The sequence below is a fragment of the Branchiostoma floridae genome, unplaced genomic scaffold, assembly GCF_000003815.2.
Source record: "Branchiostoma floridae strain S238N-H82 unplaced genomic scaffold, Bfl_VNyyK Sc7u5tJ_1439, whole genome shotgun sequence".
In the NCBI taxonomy this organism is placed as follows: Eukaryota; Metazoa; Chordata; class Leptocardii; order Amphioxiformes; family Branchiostomatidae; genus Branchiostoma; species Branchiostoma floridae.
In genome coordinates, this window is record NW_023365716.1 from 709,000 (window position 1) to 728,834 (window position 19,835).

A 19,835-nucleotide genomic window follows, 5' to 3' on the forward strand; every position below is an offset into this window, starting at 1 on the left:
GGGTCCATAATTATCGGAATATTATATTATGCATAGGTGATGGATAACCTCGAATCCAGTCTCCTTGTGGCACGGCCTACCGTAGTTAGTGCGGGCTTTGTACGCGGCTAACGCGGCTCTCTCCCGGCTGAGACCTGCACTGGCCCCGTAGAGAGCCTACACTAAGTACGGTAGGCCGTGCCACAAGGAGACTAGATTCCAGGTTAAGGTGATGGAAAGAAGAAAGAACACTATTATGAGACCTCCAAGGCCCACAAAAGTCCGACTCATAGCGTCTGCTACTGAGGCCAGCCTTCCCACGATAGTGGTTACTAAATTTGTTTAGAGCACAGAAACAACAGCCGTGTTCTCGAGTTACTGTACACTGCAGTAGCGCGTGATTCTACAGTAAGCTGGAAGTATGTAGTGTACTGCACACTACATGCTCCTAGCTTAGGGCGGAAACACGGTACTCTCCAAGTTAGAGGTTAGGCTCCGGCTGTTTTTTTAACGTTTTTTAAGTAGTTTTTATCGGGCTTTCTATTTTTAATTTATCTTGCTGCGTCAAAACCTGTCTGGCGTACTTCAAGAAAAATGACAAAGTAGAAAGCCCGATAAAAACGACTAAAAAGACGTTTGAAAAAACAGCCGGAGCCTGACCTCTGCTTGGAGAGTAGAAACACGGTACCCGCTGTCGTATGTGCAGCATAGTCGGTTGCACTATAAATACTTAGAATTAGATAATTTTGATTTACGCTCGGCAATCAGCAAAATTAGAATTAGTGCCCATCCTCTCGAAATTGAGAGAGGACGGTACAAGAGGTTATCCGTGTGTGAAAGAACGTGCAAACAATGCACGTCAAACGTGGTGGAAGACGAAACACATTTCATGTCAAACTGCCCTCTCTATAACCAAGAAAGAAAAGAGCTGTTCAAAGAGGCCATCAAATTCCATCCAAACTTTCTCACATTCAATGATAAAAAGAAAACAGTCCTCCTTTTAACATCACAAAACCCACACATAATAGAAAAGGTGGGATCTTTCGTCTTCCACTGTCTTCAAATAAGGAGTCGAACCCAATAACCCAGGATCTAGAGTTAGCTCTCACTAGTTTTAGACTAGACACATGTGATATTGTATTTTACACTGTTTGAATCTTGTATGTTACCTGCAATTAGCCCACGGGCATGAATTTGCAATAAAACTTATTAATTATTCCGTCACGCCCACTGTAGTCACGCCCCGATGGTCAGTTACGGAAGTCAAACCAACAGCAATGCGGTCTTATTCCTAAACAAACATCGTACAAATGTACTGCATTTGCGTAAGTGGGTCAGGAAACTGTTCACTGTGACGGGTCGACAGTAAATAGTGAGTCAATTGTGGGGAGTAAGGGACCGTTCGTTTATGCTTAGAAGGGGGTTTGAATGCTGTACCCACCTACCGTGACCTAGGGTTTGTGGGGTCTTTCGGGGGTTACAAAGACACTGGATACCCACTGTGTGTAACTATAACGATCAGTCTCTTGAATGTGAAAATTGTAACATAGTTCTAATAGTGAAGTTTTCCAATGCTTCGCCCCCTCGTAGCTGAGACTAAACCATCATTGCAGCTTCGCTAGGGGTCACCCATATTTCGGGTGTCTAATAAGACAGGTTTTAGTCAATTCTTGTTGTTGTCGGCTAGACGTTGTTGTGACCTTGAGACTTAACAGGATTTTCTTCACTCCACTTAGCATGACTTTCCTCACTACACCCAGGTGTAAGAATGGGTACCTGACTTCGGTTGGGGAGGCACGCTGCTGCGGTGGAAGGAGAGGAATGGGCTCCACCTCCCAATCCCGACACAAAAGCCATCCTGAGTCCCTTTATCTTTTTTTCACGCTTTTTTTTCCAGCAAGGCTAACGTCACATTTCATTTCCAAACCGGGGCCCGGTCGGCCTTTTGTGGAAACGAAAAATAGATTTTTTACTGTTCTGTGTCCTCGGTCCAGAAAATGGATTTTCATAATGTAGTTTGTTGTCTTCTATTGCACACTTTTCGTTCCCGAAAGCTGCCCGGCCGGTCCTCGCTTTGGAAATGTGATAAAGGCCTAACTAGTAACTACTGTATAGTGGCATACTAACTTTGATAATGTTCCCATGTCTAGCGGTCTACCCACACACGTTCCCGTTCCTACTGGTGGGCCTGTTCTACGTGCTGACGTCACCGGAAACGGAAATGGCGACACTGTTGATCCGGGTGTCGCGGGCGCCAGTCTGGTGGACATGCTGGCTACCATGCTCAGGTTAGGGCCGTTATTTTACTACTACTACTACTACTACTACTACTACTACTACTACTACTACTACTACTACTACTACAACTACTAGTACTACTACTACTACTACTACTACTACTACTACTACTGCTACTACTTCTTCTACTACTTCTTCTACTACTGCTACTATTACTACTTCGACTACTACTTAATATACTACTTCTACTGGTGGACATGCTGGCCACCATGCTCAGGTGAGGATTACTGTAAATGCATTTAAGTTCGCGGGGATTTTATTTCGCTGTATGAGGAAAAGGGACTATTCGCGGTGGTTTTAAGTTCGCGGTAGTAATCTCGAACCAGATCCACGGTGCGTAATGTATAGTATCAAACTTCCCGTAGGTGCCCGTTTGACTCCCTTAGCCGGCTACACTCCCTGGCCAGCTTTGATGCTATCTTATGGCACCGTAGGATCTGCTTGGAAATTACGCGGTAGCACCATGCACTGTAGTCTCTTACTGCCGTGGAAAAATGTTCGCGGTGGTTTTAAGTTCGCGGTGAAGTGGCCATCGCGAAAACCGCGAACATAAAACCACCGCGAAAATTTCTGCATTTGCATCTCCAGGCAGATTTACCAGTGGCATAAGATAGTATCAAGGCTGGCTAAGGAGTGCAGGCTAAATTTTTTTAGGCTGCCTATTCTTAACAATTGGAATCATGGGAGAAAGAGGCTGTCAAAAATCACCTACCTGACTTTTAGAACATGAAAAACTCACATTGGCATGGTTGCCCAGCCTCTAAAGTGTAATTTGATGAGAAAAAAAGGAAAAAAATTACGGCGGAATTTTGTTGTACGGGACCGAAACATAGGTCGTGACCTTTTCACCCCTTTTCACTGCCTGTAAAAATACACCAAAACACCTGACTTCTAAGGCCTACTGCAACCACAAATATCAATAAAAATCTGTTTTTTCAACATAATATAGAAGCTACAACCCTTACCTATAATATCCACCTCCAGAATCCAAACATATCTCAAGAAACAAGAAATCTTTTTAAAAAAGCTGTGCCTTGCCGCGTGGTAGGAATATCGTCAGGAAAAGGTAGGTCGGCACTTCAAGCCCGGCAAGGCAAAATGCTGTGCCTTGGCGTGCAGTAAGGATAATTTGCTTGTCTGCTAAATACGTATTATTAAAATTTTGACACTAGAAACCACGAAAATGAGAAAATCTTACGATTATATTTGAAAGGCAACACTCTGAAAATACAAATGGCATTCTGTGCCCATCATCAACCCAAAATACGATCTTTTTCACGTGTTTACGGTATAGGCCGCATGTAGCCAGTCACAAGTATGCAAATGAGCTAACTATATTTAGTACCATGCAAACACCGCATGTGACCATGTTGGAACACGTTTTCAGCTGTGTTTGCCGACGAATTCCTGCCGTTAGGGAGAATTTGCGGCCTCAAAACTGATATCACAAGTGAAGCGAAGTTATAGTTGTTGTTTTACTTTCATTATTTTGAAAGAACTTTGTAGCGTCATAGCGAGATCAACCGATATGTTTGGATGACATAGCGGCGCGGAAATATATGCTTCGACGGCGTGAATTTTGAGCAAAAATACCGCAGAATTATGGTTAGAAAACCCAAGGAGCTTTTATCCTTGGAAAACCCCACATTTTATTATTTCAGGGGTCCCTGGTCCAATTTAAAAGAAATAATAAGTGTACCGTCCAAAATAAGAACGTAGCGGGTGGATTCTGCGGCTGAAAAAAATAAACGTAACTGTTACCTAAACATGCACTCTTGAAAATGCAGACCAAAAAGTCCCAAAGGTGGGTTTTCATGGTTCTGGTCGCATGACGAAAATATTCTTATATCAAATGGATGTTATAAAAAGGTAAAAGGACAATTGAAAAAAAAAAACTTTCACTAGGCGGGTTCGAACCGGGGTCGGCAGTGTGGCGACTAATCACGCTAACCACTACGCCATGCTAACATTCACAGTACCAACTCGTATTAACAGGTATCCAAATCTAAGGCATAACTTGAATACGTCCGTTCATTCCAAGATTCAAAGATTCTAATGTCTAATCCTCCGAAAAATGTCTAAACAACTGTTACTTATGTGAAAAGTTTGTAATGAGACGAGAGCCTGGCAAAATAATGTCGGGAAAGGCATGTTACAAGCTCTGATTGGCTGGCTGGAATCTCGGTGTGTCAATAGCCTGTTTAGGCTATAGGCACACTCAGTGTGTCAATAGCCACAGCGATATAACAAAATGATCCTAAATATTATCTATTGCGACTTCTCGTGTGACGTTTTGAGCTGGCGCTCTCCTAAACTCACGTTAGCGTTTTGCTGCGGTCTCGGAAGGCCTCTCCAACGTTTTGATGACGTCATGGCTACTTATATATTCACATACAATTTATTAGCCTGATTTGGAAATTGTTTCATCTTTATGAATAGCTAATGCAATTCTTGTTGCGAGATAATGCACTTGATTTTATGTCACTCCAAATGAATTTGGAATTTTACCATACAAACGCTTCATTTATTCAATGTAACCAAATATTAAATGCTTTTAGAACCGACCGCAAACAGAAACAAATACGTAAAATGGACGGTTTAAAATTCAACAGGGATGTACCATTGTCTGCCTGAGCCGTCAAACTTGTCCATGAGAAAGGCGATTTGGAAGGGCCTTTGGAAGGGGCTTTGGAAGGGCTGGGTTAAAAGGTCCGTCCATTGATCCATGGAAAAAAGCTGGCGTAAAGCCTTGCCTGGCGGCAAGGCAAAAACATTTCTACAGGCACTTGTGTCAAGGGTACCTAAGCATTTTGAGGAGGCTGGAAGTGGGTCATCTGCGCAACTCCGGAAATACTGAAATTTGCCCTACAGCCGGCCAAAGGGAGTCAACAACGAAACACACTCCTGGGCAGCTTTTTGTACTATTTAATACTACCGTAGGATCTGCTTGGAAATTAGGTTAGAGTAGAGTTTTCTTTCACTACAGTCATCACAGAAAGCTTTGAAAGGAAATTCAATGCTATTGCTCTGCTATCCTCTTTATACAGAAGAGGCACATCGGATTACTGCACACTTCTGATTATTGCACGGGGTCCCCAAATCCCAAACCAGCTGTATACATGTAACTTCGCCTTGTTGCAATCAAGTGGATTCTAACATATCAAATTCTAGTTGCTAGGCACAAATTTAAGCTTGGTTGACTTGAGTGAAATAGGTCCAATGTAATCCAAAGTGCCATTTCCAAGAAAAGGCACTTGGACCTTAAGATTCCAAGTGAAGAAGCCTGACCACGGGACCACCTTGTTGTTTGTCTCTGCAGGTTACCTGACTTTGTGCAGAAGCTGGCGTACTTCGTGGGAACCGCTATTCTCGCTGCCATGGCTGTCCAGGTGAGTTACTTCATTCACACACATACACACACACACACACACACACACACAAACAACTACATGTATACATACATGCACACACACACAAACACATACATACACACACACACACACACACACACATAGACACACACACACACACATACACACACACACATACATACAGACACACACACACACACATATATACATACACACATACACATACACACACACACACACACACACACATATACACACACACATACACACACACGCACACACACTTGAACACACACGCAAACTTTACTGTCAGGCACACACACTCGCGTGCGTAAATAGGCATACATGCACATACAAACACACACTTACATTCCAATCTCCAAACAGATTTGCTGGTGGCATAAGACAGAATTTATTTTCTAGTATGAAAAAGGGCCAAAGCAGTATCCAACTGACCGCTGATACAGTGTTATGCTAACACATTCACACTTTTAAACACGAACGGCAACCAAGACAACAATCTTTATTGACACGACAAAAGTACAGCGACTTTCGTAAGGTCTACATGTATAACAACTACTTACTGTACAACTAAACACACATATATGGATATCTATAGGTATGAATAAATCAACATATAGGGTCTAGCATGTCATTAACACTATTAGTTCTACGGTATATACATTCGTGGCAAAGGAAATAAATAGATAAAAGCAGAATCCGAAGCTTCTTGAAGATTCTCAACCTCCTTATTTTCTCCAGGTGGTGATGCTAACCCTGGAGAACTTCAAGGAGCTGAAGTACATCTACCAACTCCGTGACCTTGTCATGAAGCAACTCAAGTAGGCCCCGGCCAAGGTCATCGGGCCAGACCACTGAGGATCGCAGGGGGTGTGTTATGGTTGAAAACACTTTTCACTCCTTTAATGACGACTTAGGTAGAGTCATTGATTGACAAGTTTGAATTTGTCGACCGACAGACAAAGAGAAAAAAATTCACTACAAGTCAAAACAATTGTCGCTGACGACGAACAGTGAACACTGTCCGAAATGTCTGACCGTTTTCACATCTTATCCAATTACTTGAGTAACTTTGTATTCGGTATCTAATTAACTGGATGTCTAATCTTTTTCGAAAAAAAAAAAAACACAAGCGTGTAGGAATATCTGGCATCCCTCTACGGCCCTCATGGTATCATCCACAACCGGGTTTTTCTCACATTCCAACCAAACAGCCAGCCACAGGACGAAGGAGCCACACATACTACAATTATTCCGTTACCATACTATTGTCATACTATAGTGCCGACCACATGTACTGTTACTGTGCTTTTAAAAAAAACTGAGTACAGGAAATCACGTATATTACAGTATTTTTGTCTCATTCTACGATCAAAAGCTGTTTAATTGGGTTCGGTAGACCTTCTGCAAACGGAGAAAAACTTTTGTACTTCTAGTTTACGATTCATTTGATCATCCTTCATCGACAAAACGCGAAGACTTGTAATGTATGACATCTAGCGATTCGGTTGTGAACTGCAGCAGTTTGTGGTTATGTTGGAAGCACAAAAAATGGTGATAACGAAACAGAACGCTCTCTTTTATAGTTAGTAAGCTTAGCCTAAAGTCACAATGGCTGAATTGGCTGTAGGGTCTTTAAATAAGGTGTAGACATTGTAACGGACTTTACTATGGGTCTTCTTTTCGTATTGTACCCTTTTGTAGCTTTATAGGAGTGCAGATACGTTCGCTTAAAACATTCCAGTAAAATTTGACTTATGCAAACAGTCGGCAATAATAGCAAAGGCAGCCTATTCCTTATGCATAGCCTTTTTGTACGAACGTGTACACACGTCGAACACATTTCTCAGTTTTATAAGATAATGTAGCATGTGTAGTATATATATGTAATACCAACTTTACACTGTTGTATTAGAACAGTTCAGAATGTGTTACAAAATAGTCCATTTCCTTACATACAACTCCATCAACCAAGTGCAAATTGTAACGGTTGTGATCAGTGTACCGTCGGTTAGAAGCGCCTCCTTGCGGAATATTTTAGCAATGGCAGCTATCGTGTGTTGTTAAGTGAATCATTACTAGGTGTCTCTTTTCTGTTCTGTTGAGGATTCTGGCTTCACGTGTATGGTAGAGAGGGGTGTATACAATAAATGAATAGTAAAGAGTAAGTTGCACTTCTGTCTACTTAGTTTTGTGTGTAAAATCTGTGTAGGTGTGTGTGCGCGTCTTGGGATGTATGTACGTGTATGTTTGTATGTGTGTGTGTGTGTGTGTGAAAGAGACAGAGTATGTGTGTGTGTGTGTGTGTGTGAAAGAGACAGAGAGTGTGTGTGTGTGTGTGTGAAAGAGACAGAGTATGTGTGTGTGTGAAAGAGACTGTGTGTGTGTGTGTGTGAGTGTGTGTGTAAAAGAGACAGAGTATGTGTGTGTGTGTGTGTGAAAGAGACAGAGTATGTGTGTGTGTGAAAGAGACAGAGTGTGTGTGTGTGTGTGAAAGAGACAGAGTATGTGTGTGTGTGTGTGTGTGTGTGTGTGAAAGAGACAGAATATGTGTGTGTGTGAGTATGTGAGCGTGTTTGTAGAAAAAATAAGTAGCAAATCATTCTCATTCTCCTGGTGTATAGTACCCAAGGAAAGACGCGTGCTCAGTTATGGAGCGGGAGAGTGCAGCCGACTGAAGTGGTGACTTCAGAAGTAGACTGAGACCCGGGTTCTAACTGGGCCTCCCGGCCCTGGAATCATTGTTGGTTCACCCCGCCGCCTTCTGACCCTCCCCCAAACATTAACGGCCCGTCCCTCCGCACAGTACCGAGCTCGAGTCGTCTCGCCCAAGTACAGACCTGTCCTGCTCTAAGACCCACTCCACGCAAAGATGAGACCGTCCGGCGGAGTCCTGTACCTGCTCCTGGCGCTCACCGTGGTCCGTGCCGCGCCCGTCCACCCGCTAGCGAGACGGTCTGTTTTCACTAACTACAAGCTCCAGTGGGATCACATAGGTTATCCAGTGGTCACTTTGGACTTGATAAAGTACGTACGATTATGTGTAGCATATCCAATTTTTGGTATTTTACCATATTTGCAGGGGGGGTTTCTGAGCAATATATTCAAATACTAATCGGTATACTGTGTACCAATGGTCATTTATATATCTTTGGCCAGGTGGTCCTTACATAGAGGTGGTCATTAGTACAGGTTGGACAATATAGAGTCGATTCCATATTACCGAGAGGGTGTTTCTTGCCTTTTGTTCCAACATTTTGGAAATCTTTGTAACAATCTAACTGTGATAAGTAACTGTTTAGAACTATTTATAACATCTATGTGATGTTTTAAATATTTCTATTGTATTCAAACATGTTAGAAACATTTCTAACATCAAATACATTATTCCTGTTAGTTTCTAAACTGTTCCAACATAGATGCATCATTTGTGATCACATGTTCGAACATGGAAACATTATGATGAAACTGGGTCAGTGGGCTGGGAAGAGGGCAATTTACACATCCCTGCCAAGTGCAGGAAATTATGTCTGTCTGCCACCTTCTCACAAAAGACTCACCAGTGTATACTAAAGAAAACCCAAAAATATAAGAGCCAAACAAAGGACCAAGCTTAGCAGCTTTTTTTATGGGGTCAATAAAAGTTTTTATGGAGGGAAAAAATGACACAAAATGTTGGAACATGTTGGAACAGTAACAAAAACCCATAGATGTTTGAAAATTGTTCTAAATAAAGAGATGATTATATCATTACTTTCCCAAATGTTCCAACAAATATAAAAAGGTTCAAACATGTTTAAACTTTCATTTTGAAATGTTTGAACAATTTCGAACTCAAGTGACTGAAATGTTCTTTTACTCAAAACAGTTCGAACTTATTACAAATATTATTTCAAAACCATCTCGGTGACTTGGAATTGACTCCATCAATAGCCAAATGGTCCTTTTATAGAGATGAACCACTCCCAGTTTAAGACTGTAAACACTAAAACAGGTCTTAGTTTTATTCTGAAACCGGCTTTTGTGTCCAAAGTTGGAACACGAAGGGACAAATAATTCATAAACCAGATAAAGTTGTATCCAATATTTATCGCTTGTAGCTCGAGTTCATCGCACAGCTAAGTACAGCTACAGAAAATGGCTGCGTTCATACTTGTGTGAAAATTCATGTCCGTATAACTTCCGTACTGGCGTATTTGGGTCTAGATTTAAAGTTTGCGACCGATGAAGTCAAAGTAAAGCTGCTTCTTCCCCGTAAACTTACCCCCTCTAAAAACGGGCCCCAATAAACGGTGTAACTCGTAGTGCATGTAGGCCGTCGTACGATTTTGATGTCGTAGAACTTTCAAGCAGGCTGTGACAGAAGGAGATCTAATGGAAATGGAAACACGCGGCACCAGTTACGTATACGCTGTTAGTACACTTAATCTAGTCACTATGGTTTAAGCTACTGTCTACCAGCTAGTTGACCAGTGCAATGACCTAGTGGGTAGGTCGTGAGTTCGATCCCCGGCCGAGTCATGCTATAGTCTGTAGTATAGACTTTAAAAATGGGACGTGCTGCTTTCTCTGCTTAGCACTCAGCATCCGGGAAAGAGTATGGAAGTTGAACACACACCACTACCAGTGGACTAGCCCCTGCTGTAGTGATTGCACAAAAGTTGTGTGGCCCATGGCTACTGAATAGGAGATGGGCGCCGCCCTAGGCACGGGAAGGAACTTTGACTTTGACTACCAGTTAGTAGCACAATACATGACTCCTGTTTAAGTTGTTGCTTTGCAATGTCATGAGACACAAATGGCCTGCATAGTTGCACTACTGGTGCGTATCTGCTACTCAGGCTTCCGTTTGTTTCTTGTTGATCTTTGCACACGTAAACAGTTCGGACCGTGCTGGGGTTACAATAAAGAAGAGAAACTCTCCTAATATGTATGCAAATGAGACAACGGCCTGACAAAGAAACGTCCGTGACTTGAATATAAGTGCATCGGCCGTAACGGTCACCGATTACAGCCTGTATAAAGTACACAAAAGACTAGGATGTGTAAGATAAGCTCTGACCTAAGGAGGAAAGACGCGTACTTCAGGAGTAGAGTGTAGCAGACCGAAGTGGTGACCTGAGAAGAAGACTCAGACCCAGGTTCGACCCCCCCCCCGGAATTATCTATGGTTCACCCCCCGCATTCGGAACCTCCCCCAAACATGATAACGGCTCGTCCCTCCGCATAGTTCCGCGTCGTCTCGCCCAAGTACAGACCTGTTCTGCTCTGAGAGCCACGCGACGCAAAGATGAGACCGTCCAGCGGAGTCCTGTACCTGCTCCTAGCGCTAAACATGGCCAGTACCGCGCCCGTCCCCCCGCTAGCCAGACGGTCTATTCGCATTGAAGTTCACTACGTGGACGTTAACGGGGACCAACGGGATGCAAACCAGGCAGTCGACACGTTCTACAACAGTATCAACGCCTTGATTAAGTACGTTTACGTGTAGGGCCACGTATTCCAATGTTAAATATTTCTAAAAAAAATACATAACATTGGAATATCATCGGACCCTAAAATTTACCATATTTGCCGGGGCAATATGCCAAAATACCAAGATACGTCAAACTGGGGTACAGTTGGTCACTTAATTAAGTGCAGGTTTGACTGAACCACTGTGTGTATATTTGAGTATACTCTCCAAGCAGAGGTTGAGTCGTGTAGATATAGTAGTAGTCGGAAAAATTACACCGGCGCTACTCAACCTCTGCTTGGAGAGTAACTTGCGGATCCTGGAGTTTCCCAGTTAATGACTCTACACAGCTCCTAGTTTTATTCTGAAACCGACTTTTGTGTCCACAGTTGGAACACGAAGGGACAAATAATTCATAAACGGGATAAAGTTCTGTCCGGTATTTATCGCTTGCCGTTTGTAGTTTGAGCTGCAAAAGAACTTGTGGTGTGCGTGTGTATGTGCCTAGCTGTCAGTGTGTATGTGTATGTATGTGTGCCTGTGTGTGTGTGTGTGTGCACGCGCGCGTCTCAATGTATGTGTGTGTGTGTGTGTGTATGTGAGAGAGAGAGAGAGAGAGAGATAGAGAGTATGTATGTGTGCGTGTTTGTAGAAAAATAAGCAGCAAGATATTTAGCCTGATATCTGTGCTGTTCTAGTATCCATGAGGAAGGGCGTGTAAGCAGTACTTGACCGGGAGAGAGTAGCAGATTGAAGTAGTGACCCGGGTTCGAAGTGAGCCTACCCCCCCCCCCCCCCCATCATTGATGGTTCACGCCACGCATTTGAACCCTGTCCCAAATATCAACGGTTCTTCCCCCCGCACAGTACCGAGTAGTCTCGCACAAGTACAGACCTGTCCTGATCCGGAGAGCCACGCGACGCAAATACGAGACCGTCCGGTGGAGTCCTGTACCTGCTCCTGGCGCTAACCGTGGTCAGTGCCGCGCCTGCCCACCCGCTAGCGAGACGGTCTGTTAAGATTGATTTCGCGATCGTGGAGGAAACGATCCCACGGCAGCCACGCGCGAAAACCACTCCGTTTAACAAACCCGTCGCCTTGATTAAGTACGTATGTTAATGTGTAGGATCCGATGAAATCCCAATGTTTAGTATTTTACCATATTTGCAGGGGGTATCTGAGCAATATACCCAAATACCAATGAGTATACTGTGTACTAGGGCTGGGTATCGGTACAGTGTACCGGTACAAAACCGTTTTTTCTTATTGGACCGGTCCAGAAAAACCGGACCTGAAAAAAGTAGGTGGACCGGATCTTGGACCTTTTAGAAAATTAACAGATTATTTGATCAGGCATTCACACGTTTTTTGCGCTTGCAGGTGGAAGAAAATAACAAGAGCGAAGCAGATTATAGTTTATAGTCATTTCTATCAAGTTTTACAGTCAATCGTACAGGTGCAGTTAGAGTTGTGGGATTTTAAAATGCCAGTGTGAGTCTAATACTCCACCAAACTGATTTCTTTATAGTAAAATGGACCATTGGTATGATTCAGACTGAATCAGGTCCAGGTTCAGGTTCGGACCTGGACCTGATCCTCTGGACCTGAACCGGACCTGGACCTGAAGTTTCTGTACCGGTACCCAGCCCTACTGTGTACTAATGGTCACTAGTACAGATCTTATTGTATATCAATGGCCAGGTGGTCCTCATGTAGAGGTGGTAACTAGTACAGGTTTGACTGTATATCAATGGCCAGGTGATCCTTATGTACTATATTGTGTAGAGTTGGTCACTAGAAAAGGTTTGACTGAACGACTCCGTGTATATTTGAGCTGGGATGCGGAGTGTACCAGTTTATGACTGTAAACATTTCTTAGTGTGAGACCGACTTTATGCCAATCTCCAAGCAGATCCTGCGATGGCATTAGATAGTAATAAACTGGCTAAGGAGTGTAGTTAGCCAAGATATGTCAATTTACCATGGTAGCGAAACACACTCCTTGGCCGGCTTCACTCCTCTGGTTTTGATACTATCTTATACTACCGTAGGATCTGCTAGGGGATTACTTTTATGCCGCCCGTTAGTGCACTTCGTCTAGTAGAGTCGATTCCGAGTCACCGAGAGGGTTTTGAAATAATATTTGTAGTAAGTTTGAACTATTCTAAGTAAAAGAATATTTCAGCCACAGAAGTTCTAAACCGTTCAAACAATTGAAAATGAAAGTTTGAACATGTTTGAACCTATCTTTATATGTTGGAAACAATCGAAAATTAATAGTACAAATATCTCTTTATTCAAAACAATTTTGAAACATCTATGTGTTTTGTTATTGTTGGAACATGTGATCAAATGTTCCAACAATTTGCATCATTTTTTTTCCTCCATAAAAACTTTTATTACCACCATAAACCAACCTGCTAAGCTGGGCATTTTGTTTAGGTCTTGTATTTTTAGATTCTCTTTAGTAGACAGTGGTGACTCTTTTGTGAGAAGGTGTCAGACAGACACAATTTCCTGTGCTTGGCAGGGATGTGTGAATTGCCCTCTCCCTAGCCCACTGACCCAGTTTTACCATTTTGTTTCCATGTTCGAACATGTGATCACATGTGATCACAAATGATGAATCTATGTTGGAACAGTTTAGAAACTAACAGAAATAATGTATTTGATGTAAGAAATGTTTCTGACATGTATGAACACTGTAGAAAATATTTAGAACATCACAATGATGTTATAAATAGTTCTAAACAGTTACTTATCACAATTAGAATGTTATAAAGATTTCCAACATGTTGGAACAAAGGGCAAGAAACACCCTCTTGGTAATGTGGAATCGACTCTAACTATAGTTTAAGGTACTGTCTGTACTTGTAGCATAATGCACAAGACTCTTGTTGCTATGCAATGTCATGGGTGAACTTTGGCCTACATACCTGCACTACTGGTGCGTATCTGCTACTCAGGCTTCCTTTTGTTTCCTGTTGATCTTTTGCACACGTAAGCAGTTCGGGCCGTGCTGGGGTGACAATAAAGAAGGGAATCTTGTTTATGAAAAGACTCCTACTATGTATGCAAATGACAGTCTCTATGATGTCATTAGGTATATCGAGTTTCACAACGCAATGCCAACACATTTCCATTAGATCTCAATATCCACTATACTTAGTTAGGGTTATGGTATTAATCATGCAATATTAGTTGTTGAAAATGGGTAATATCGTCTGTATTACTTCTAATGAGATAACATACAATGCGTAAGACCAGATGAACTTGGCTACAAGCCATGTTTTGGTGTTCAGATCCAACAGACACACCTGTGCGTGACTTTCTCTGGGCAGGCAAAACACACGCTCGCCGTGTCATGATCACGTGGAAAGATCAGCGCGATCTTGATTTTGAGCCCCCGGTGTGTGACCTTGGTACTGCAACAGAACTTCTGTTTTCTGTATCTTTTATCCTGGACATGGTATGGTCCTGTTGATACTGTACAATCATTAACACTGGAGATGTTCCCATGTGTAGCGGTGACCTATCAGGTGGGACAATTCTTCGTACTGACGTCATTGGAAGCGGAAATGACGACACCGCTGACGTCACCTCTCCAGGTCCCGGTGATGCTGACCCTGGAGGACCATCTACCGACTCCGTGACCTTGTCATGAAGAAACTGAAGTAGGACCCGGCCAATGTCATCGGGACAGACCACTAAGGATCTTAGAGGGTGTGTTATGGTTGAACACTAATAAAAAAAAAATAATAAGTTTAAAATGATTACCCTCAAGTCACAATGGCTGAATTAGTTGTAGGGTATTTCTTTAAATTAGATGTGGACTTTGGGTCTACTTTTGATCTTTTACCACTTTTTAGCTTTATAGGAATGTAAAACAGTTCGCTTAAAACATTCCAGTAAAAATGGACTTATGCAAACAGTCGGCAATAATAGCAAAGTCAGCCTATTGATATGATCAATCCCTTTTGTACGAACGTACGTCGAACGCATTTCGCAGTTTTATAAGATAATGTAGCGTGTGTAGTACATATATGTAATACCAACTTTACACTGTTGTGTTAGAACAGTTCAGAATGTGTTACTGAATAGTCCATTTCCTTACATACAACTCTTTAAACCGATATTCTCCATCAACCAAGTGCAAAATTTAAGGCTGTAATCAGCGTAGCTTCGGTTAGGAGCGCCTCCTTGCGGATTATTTTAGCAATGGCAGCTATCTTGTGTGTTCAGTGAATCATGACTCGGTGTCTCTTCTCTGTTCTGTTGAGGATTTCGGCTTCACGTGTATGGTAGAGAGGGGTGGATACAATAAAGAAATAGTAAAGATTAAGTTGTACTTCTGTCTACTTATTTTTTGTGTGAAATCTGTGTAGGTGTGTGTGTGCGCGCGCGCGTCTCGGAATGTGTGTGTGTGTGTGTGTGTGCGTGTTTGTAGAAAAAATAAGTCGCAAGATATTGGCCTGGTATCTATTCTAGCATTCAAGGAAATGCGCGTGCGGAGTACGGGAGCGGGAAAGTGTAGCAGACTGAAGTGGTGACCTGAGAAGATTGAGACCCGGGTTCGACCTGAGCCTCCCCCGGGAACCATTGGTGGTTCACCCCCCGCATTCGAACCCTGTCTGAAATATTAACGGTTCGTCCCTCCGTACAGTTCCAAGTACAGACCTGTCCGAGATCCAGGCGGCACAAAAATGAGGCTGTCCGGCGGGGTTCTATACCTGTTCCTGGCGCTAACTGTGGTCAGTGCCGCGCCGATCCACCCCGTAGGGAGACGGTCTGTGCTCGTTGGTTTCAAGCTCGTGGACGCTATCACATGGAATCCACGCGCGGAAAACAATCCGGACAAACTCTTCGCCTTGATTAAGTACGTACGTTTTATGTGTACGATCCGATGATATTCCAATGTTTAGCATATTACCATATTTGCAGGGGGTTATCTGAGCAATATACCCAAATACCAATGAGTATACTATGTACTAATGGTCACTTGTACAGGTTTGACTTTATATCAATGGCAAGGTAGTCCTTATGTAGAGGTGGTCACTAGTACAGGTTTGACTTTATATCAATGGCCAGGTGGTCCACATGTAGAGGTGGTCACTTGTACAGGTTTGACTGTGTATCAATGGCCAGGTGGTCCTTATGTAGAGGTGGTAACTAGTACAGGTTTGACTGTATATCAATGGTCAGGTGGTCCTTATGTACTATGATGTAGAGTTGGTCACTAGAAAAGGTTTGACTGAACCACTCTGTGTATATTTGAGTTGGGATGCGGAGTTTCCCAGTCAGACTGTCAACAGTTCTTAGTTTTACTGTGAAACCGACTTTTATGCTAATCTCCAAGCAGATCCTGCGATGGCATAAGATAGTACTAAACTGGCCAAGGAGTGTAGTCAGCCAAGAGGTGTCCACTTGCCCAGGTAGCGAAAAACACTCCGAGGCCGGCTTCACTCCTCTGGCAGCTTTTGATACTATCTTATGCTACCGTAGGATCTGCTTGGAGATTACTTTTATGCCGCCCGTTCGTGCACTTAGTCTAGTAACTATAGTTTAAGCTGCTGTACTTGTAGCACAATGCACAAGACTATTGTTGCTTTGCATTGTCATGGGACAACTTTGACCCGCATACCTGCACGATTGGTGCATAGTCGCTACTCAGGCTTCCTTTCGTGGCTTGTTGATCTTTTGCATACGTAAGCAGATCGGTCCGTGCTGGGTTGACAGTAAAGAAGGGAAGCTTGTTGATGAAAACTCTCTAATTTGTATGCAAATGAGAGTCTCTATGTTGCCATATAGGTATCGAGTTTCACTACGCGATACTAACAAATTTTCAGCAGATCTCCTGTTTCAATTGTAACACTATATATTCCTCATACTTACTTAGGGTTATGGTATTGATTATAATAGTAGTTGTTCAAATTGGGTAATAAAGTATTTATCATTTCTAGATATACAATGCGTAACACCAGATGAACTTGGCTACAAGCCATGTTTTGGTGTTCAGATCCAACAGACACACATGTGCGTGACTTTCTTTGTGCTGACAATGGCCTGACAAAGAAACGTCCGTGACTTGAATATGAGTGCATCGGCCGTAAATGTCATCGATTACAGCCTGTATAAAGTACTGAGCAGATAACTTATCATGGTTTTAACAAAGTGATTTTGTAAATTGCTTATTGTGCTGTTATACTGTATCCTGAGTACCATCCTCCGTAGTGACCGCTGGCTCAATGCTTTCGCTTGCTGGGTTCGATGAAAGAGCTGGGCTGTCTACCTTTATGGGGAGAAACCTGACCGAGAGTGTATATGCCAATATGGCATACTAGTATAGAGATCAAGGAGGTACATGTAATTATACCCCCCTTGGTCAGTACAACTTTAGCTTTACAGTAATTTATGCTCGTCATTCTTGTTGTGCGAGCTGATATTTTCTGTCCTACAAGACACATTCCTGAAGGGCCCAGCCAGTGGTCGCGGCAGATGGACAGGCCAGCCTCAGGTCACTGGCAGGATGGAGATTAGCAATTACTATGCCTGTCAATCAGCTGAGTCCCATATGATGGGGCTATAAATGGGGGATCTGAGTAGCCTGACGTGATAGCCAGCCCAGGTAGACAGCCCAGGTAGACAGCCCAGCTTTTTCATCAAACCCTTCGCTTGCTAACCACGGAGCCAGCGGTCACTACGGAGGATGGTACTCAGGCTAGTTATACTACTGCACAACGTAATTCTGTTCAAGCAGACAGACCCGAAACATAGCCTCCTAAGCGAAGGTAGAAACGGACTGTAAACCGGAAGTACTGTTCAGTTCCTGGGGAGGGGGGGGTTGGTGCAGGCAAAACACACGCTCGCCGTGCCATGATCACGTGGAAAGATCAGCACGATCTTGATTTTGAGCCCCCCAGTGTGTGACCTTGGTAGAATGGTACTGAAACAGAACTTCTGTTTTCTGTATCTTTTATCCTGGACAAGGTATGGTCCTGTTGATACTGTACAATCATTAACACTGGAGATGTTCCCATGTGCAGCGGTGACCTATCAGGTGGGACAGTTCTTCGTCCTGACGTCATCGTAAGCGGAAATGACGACACCGCAGACGTCACCTCTCCAGGTCCCGGTGATGCTGACCCTGGCGGAGCATCTACCAACTCCGCGACCTTGTCATGAAGCAACTCAAGTAGGACTCGGGCAAGGTCATCGGGCCAGACGACTAAGGATCTTATAGGGGTGTGTTATGTTTGAAAACGTATTTCTCTTCTTTTCTGACGACATAGGTCGGTTAGCAAGTTTAAAATTATTAGGCTAAAGTCACAATGGCTGAATTAGTTGTAGGGTCTTTCTTTAAATCAGGTGTGGACTTTTGGGTCTACATTTGATCTTTTACCACTTTGTAGCTTTATAGGAATGTACAACAGTTCGCTTAAACATTCCAGTAAAATTGACCTTATGCAAACAGTCGGCAATAACAGCAAAGTCAGCCTATTAATAGCCCTTTTGTACGAACGAACGCCAAACGCATTGGTCAGTTTTATAAGGTAATGTAGCATTCATGCATATCTGTAATACCAACTTTACACTGTTGTATTTAGAACAGTTCGGGATGTGCTACAGAATAGTCCATATCCTCACATAGAACCCTTTAAGCCGATACTGTCCATCAACCAAGTGCAAACTGTAAGCCGGTAATCATCGTAGCTTCGGTTAGGAGCGCCTCCTTGCGGATCATTTTAGCAATGGCAGCTATATTGTGTGTTTAGTGAATCATGACTCGGTGTCTCTTCTCTGTTCTGTTGAGGATTTTGGCTTCACGTGTATGGTTGAGAGAGGTGTATACAATAAAGAAATAGTAAAGAGTAAGTTGTACTTCTGTCTACTTATATGACATGGTGTGTGTGTGTGTGTGTGTGTGTGTGTGCGTGTGTGTGTGTGTGTGTGCGCGCGCTTCTCGGAATGTATTACGTGTATGTATGTATGTATGTATGTATGTGTGTGTGTGAGAGAGTATGTGTACGTGTTTGTAGAAAAAAAATAAGTATCTAAGGAAAGACGTGTGAGGAGTAATAAAGCGGTAGAGTGTAGCAGACTGAAGTGGTGGCCTGAGAAGAAGACTGAATGCCGGGTTCGAACTGAGCCCCCCCCCCTCTCCCGAATCATTAATGGTTAACCCCGCCGCATTCGGACCCTCTCCGAAACATTAACGGTTCGTCCCTCCGCACAGTCCCAAGTCGTCTCGCCCAAGTACAGACCGTCCTGACCCACAGAGCTACGCGACGCAAAGATGAGACCGTCCGGCGGACTTCTATACCTGTTCCTGGCGCTAACTTTGGTCAGTGCTGCGCCTGGCCACCCGCTAGCGAGACGGTCTGTTGACGTTGACTTCAACATCAAGGATGTTGCGGATGCAGCGACTCCAGACTCGAACATCAAAGACATGATGAACAACGTACTTCAGGAAGCTTTAGACAGGTAGGTAGGTAGGAAGGCATTGGTCCTTATGTACCATGCCCGTAGCCAGGGGGGGGTTCGGGTGGTTCGGAAGAACCCCCCCACACGCTCAAAAGGTCCGCTTTTCCAGGCTCGAAGGTCCACTTTTTCATATCCAAGATTTTTTTTAAAGGCATGACTGATTTGCATTTTTCCCTGATAGACATTTCAGTCAATCTTAGTGAGTCTATTAGCAAAATTTGCCCCAGAA

General features: G+C 43.2%; 5 protein-coding genes and 1 long non-coding RNA gene across 6 annotated transcripts in view; 4 read left to right on the top strand and 2 right to left on the bottom strand.

Moving 5' to 3' along the window:
• The window catches only part of LOC118407668 (tropomyosin-1-like), a 1,169,601-nt gene that overhangs the window by 707,907 nt on the left and 441,859 nt on the right, over nucleotides 1-19,835 (top strand). The window lies entirely within an intron of this gene.
• The window catches only part of LOC118407610 (zinc finger protein 25-like), an 865,280-nt gene that overhangs the window by 676,257 nt on the left and 169,188 nt on the right, over nucleotides 1-19,835 (bottom strand). The gene's annotated exons all lie outside the window — the stretch shown is intronic.
• LOC118407627 (zinc finger protein 525-like) overlaps nucleotides 1-19,835 on the bottom strand; it is a 976,997-nt gene that overhangs the window by 667,324 nt on the left and 289,838 nt on the right. The gene's annotated exons all lie outside the window — the stretch shown is intronic.
• Nucleotides 2,107-7,837, top strand: LOC118407662. The gene is made up of 3 exons (XR_004830170.1): nucleotides 2,107-2,267; nucleotides 5,597-5,666; nucleotides 6,411-7,837. It is a non-coding gene; the product is annotated as an uncharacterized LOC118407662 (long non-coding RNA).
• LOC118407658 overlaps nucleotides 10,861-19,835 on the top strand; it is a 19,142-nt gene continuing 10,167 nt past the window's right edge. Inside the window, exon 1 of the mRNA XM_035808173.1 lies at nucleotides 10,861-11,144. Coding sequence (XP_035664066.1) covers nucleotides 10,960-11,144 — 185 coding nt within the window. The 5' untranslated portion in view covers nucleotides 10,861-10,959. The remainder of the gene's footprint in view (nucleotides 11,145-19,835) is intronic.
• Nucleotides 15,766-18,997, top strand: LOC118407660. Its single transcript, XM_035808176.1, has 2 exons — nucleotides 15,766-16,001; nucleotides 18,169-18,997. Exons 1-2 carry the CDS (start codon nucleotides 15,829-15,831, stop codon nucleotides 18,305-18,307), a joined length of 312 nt encoding a protein of 103 aa, XP_035664069.1. The 5' UTR covers nucleotides 15,766-15,828; the 3' UTR covers nucleotides 18,308-18,997.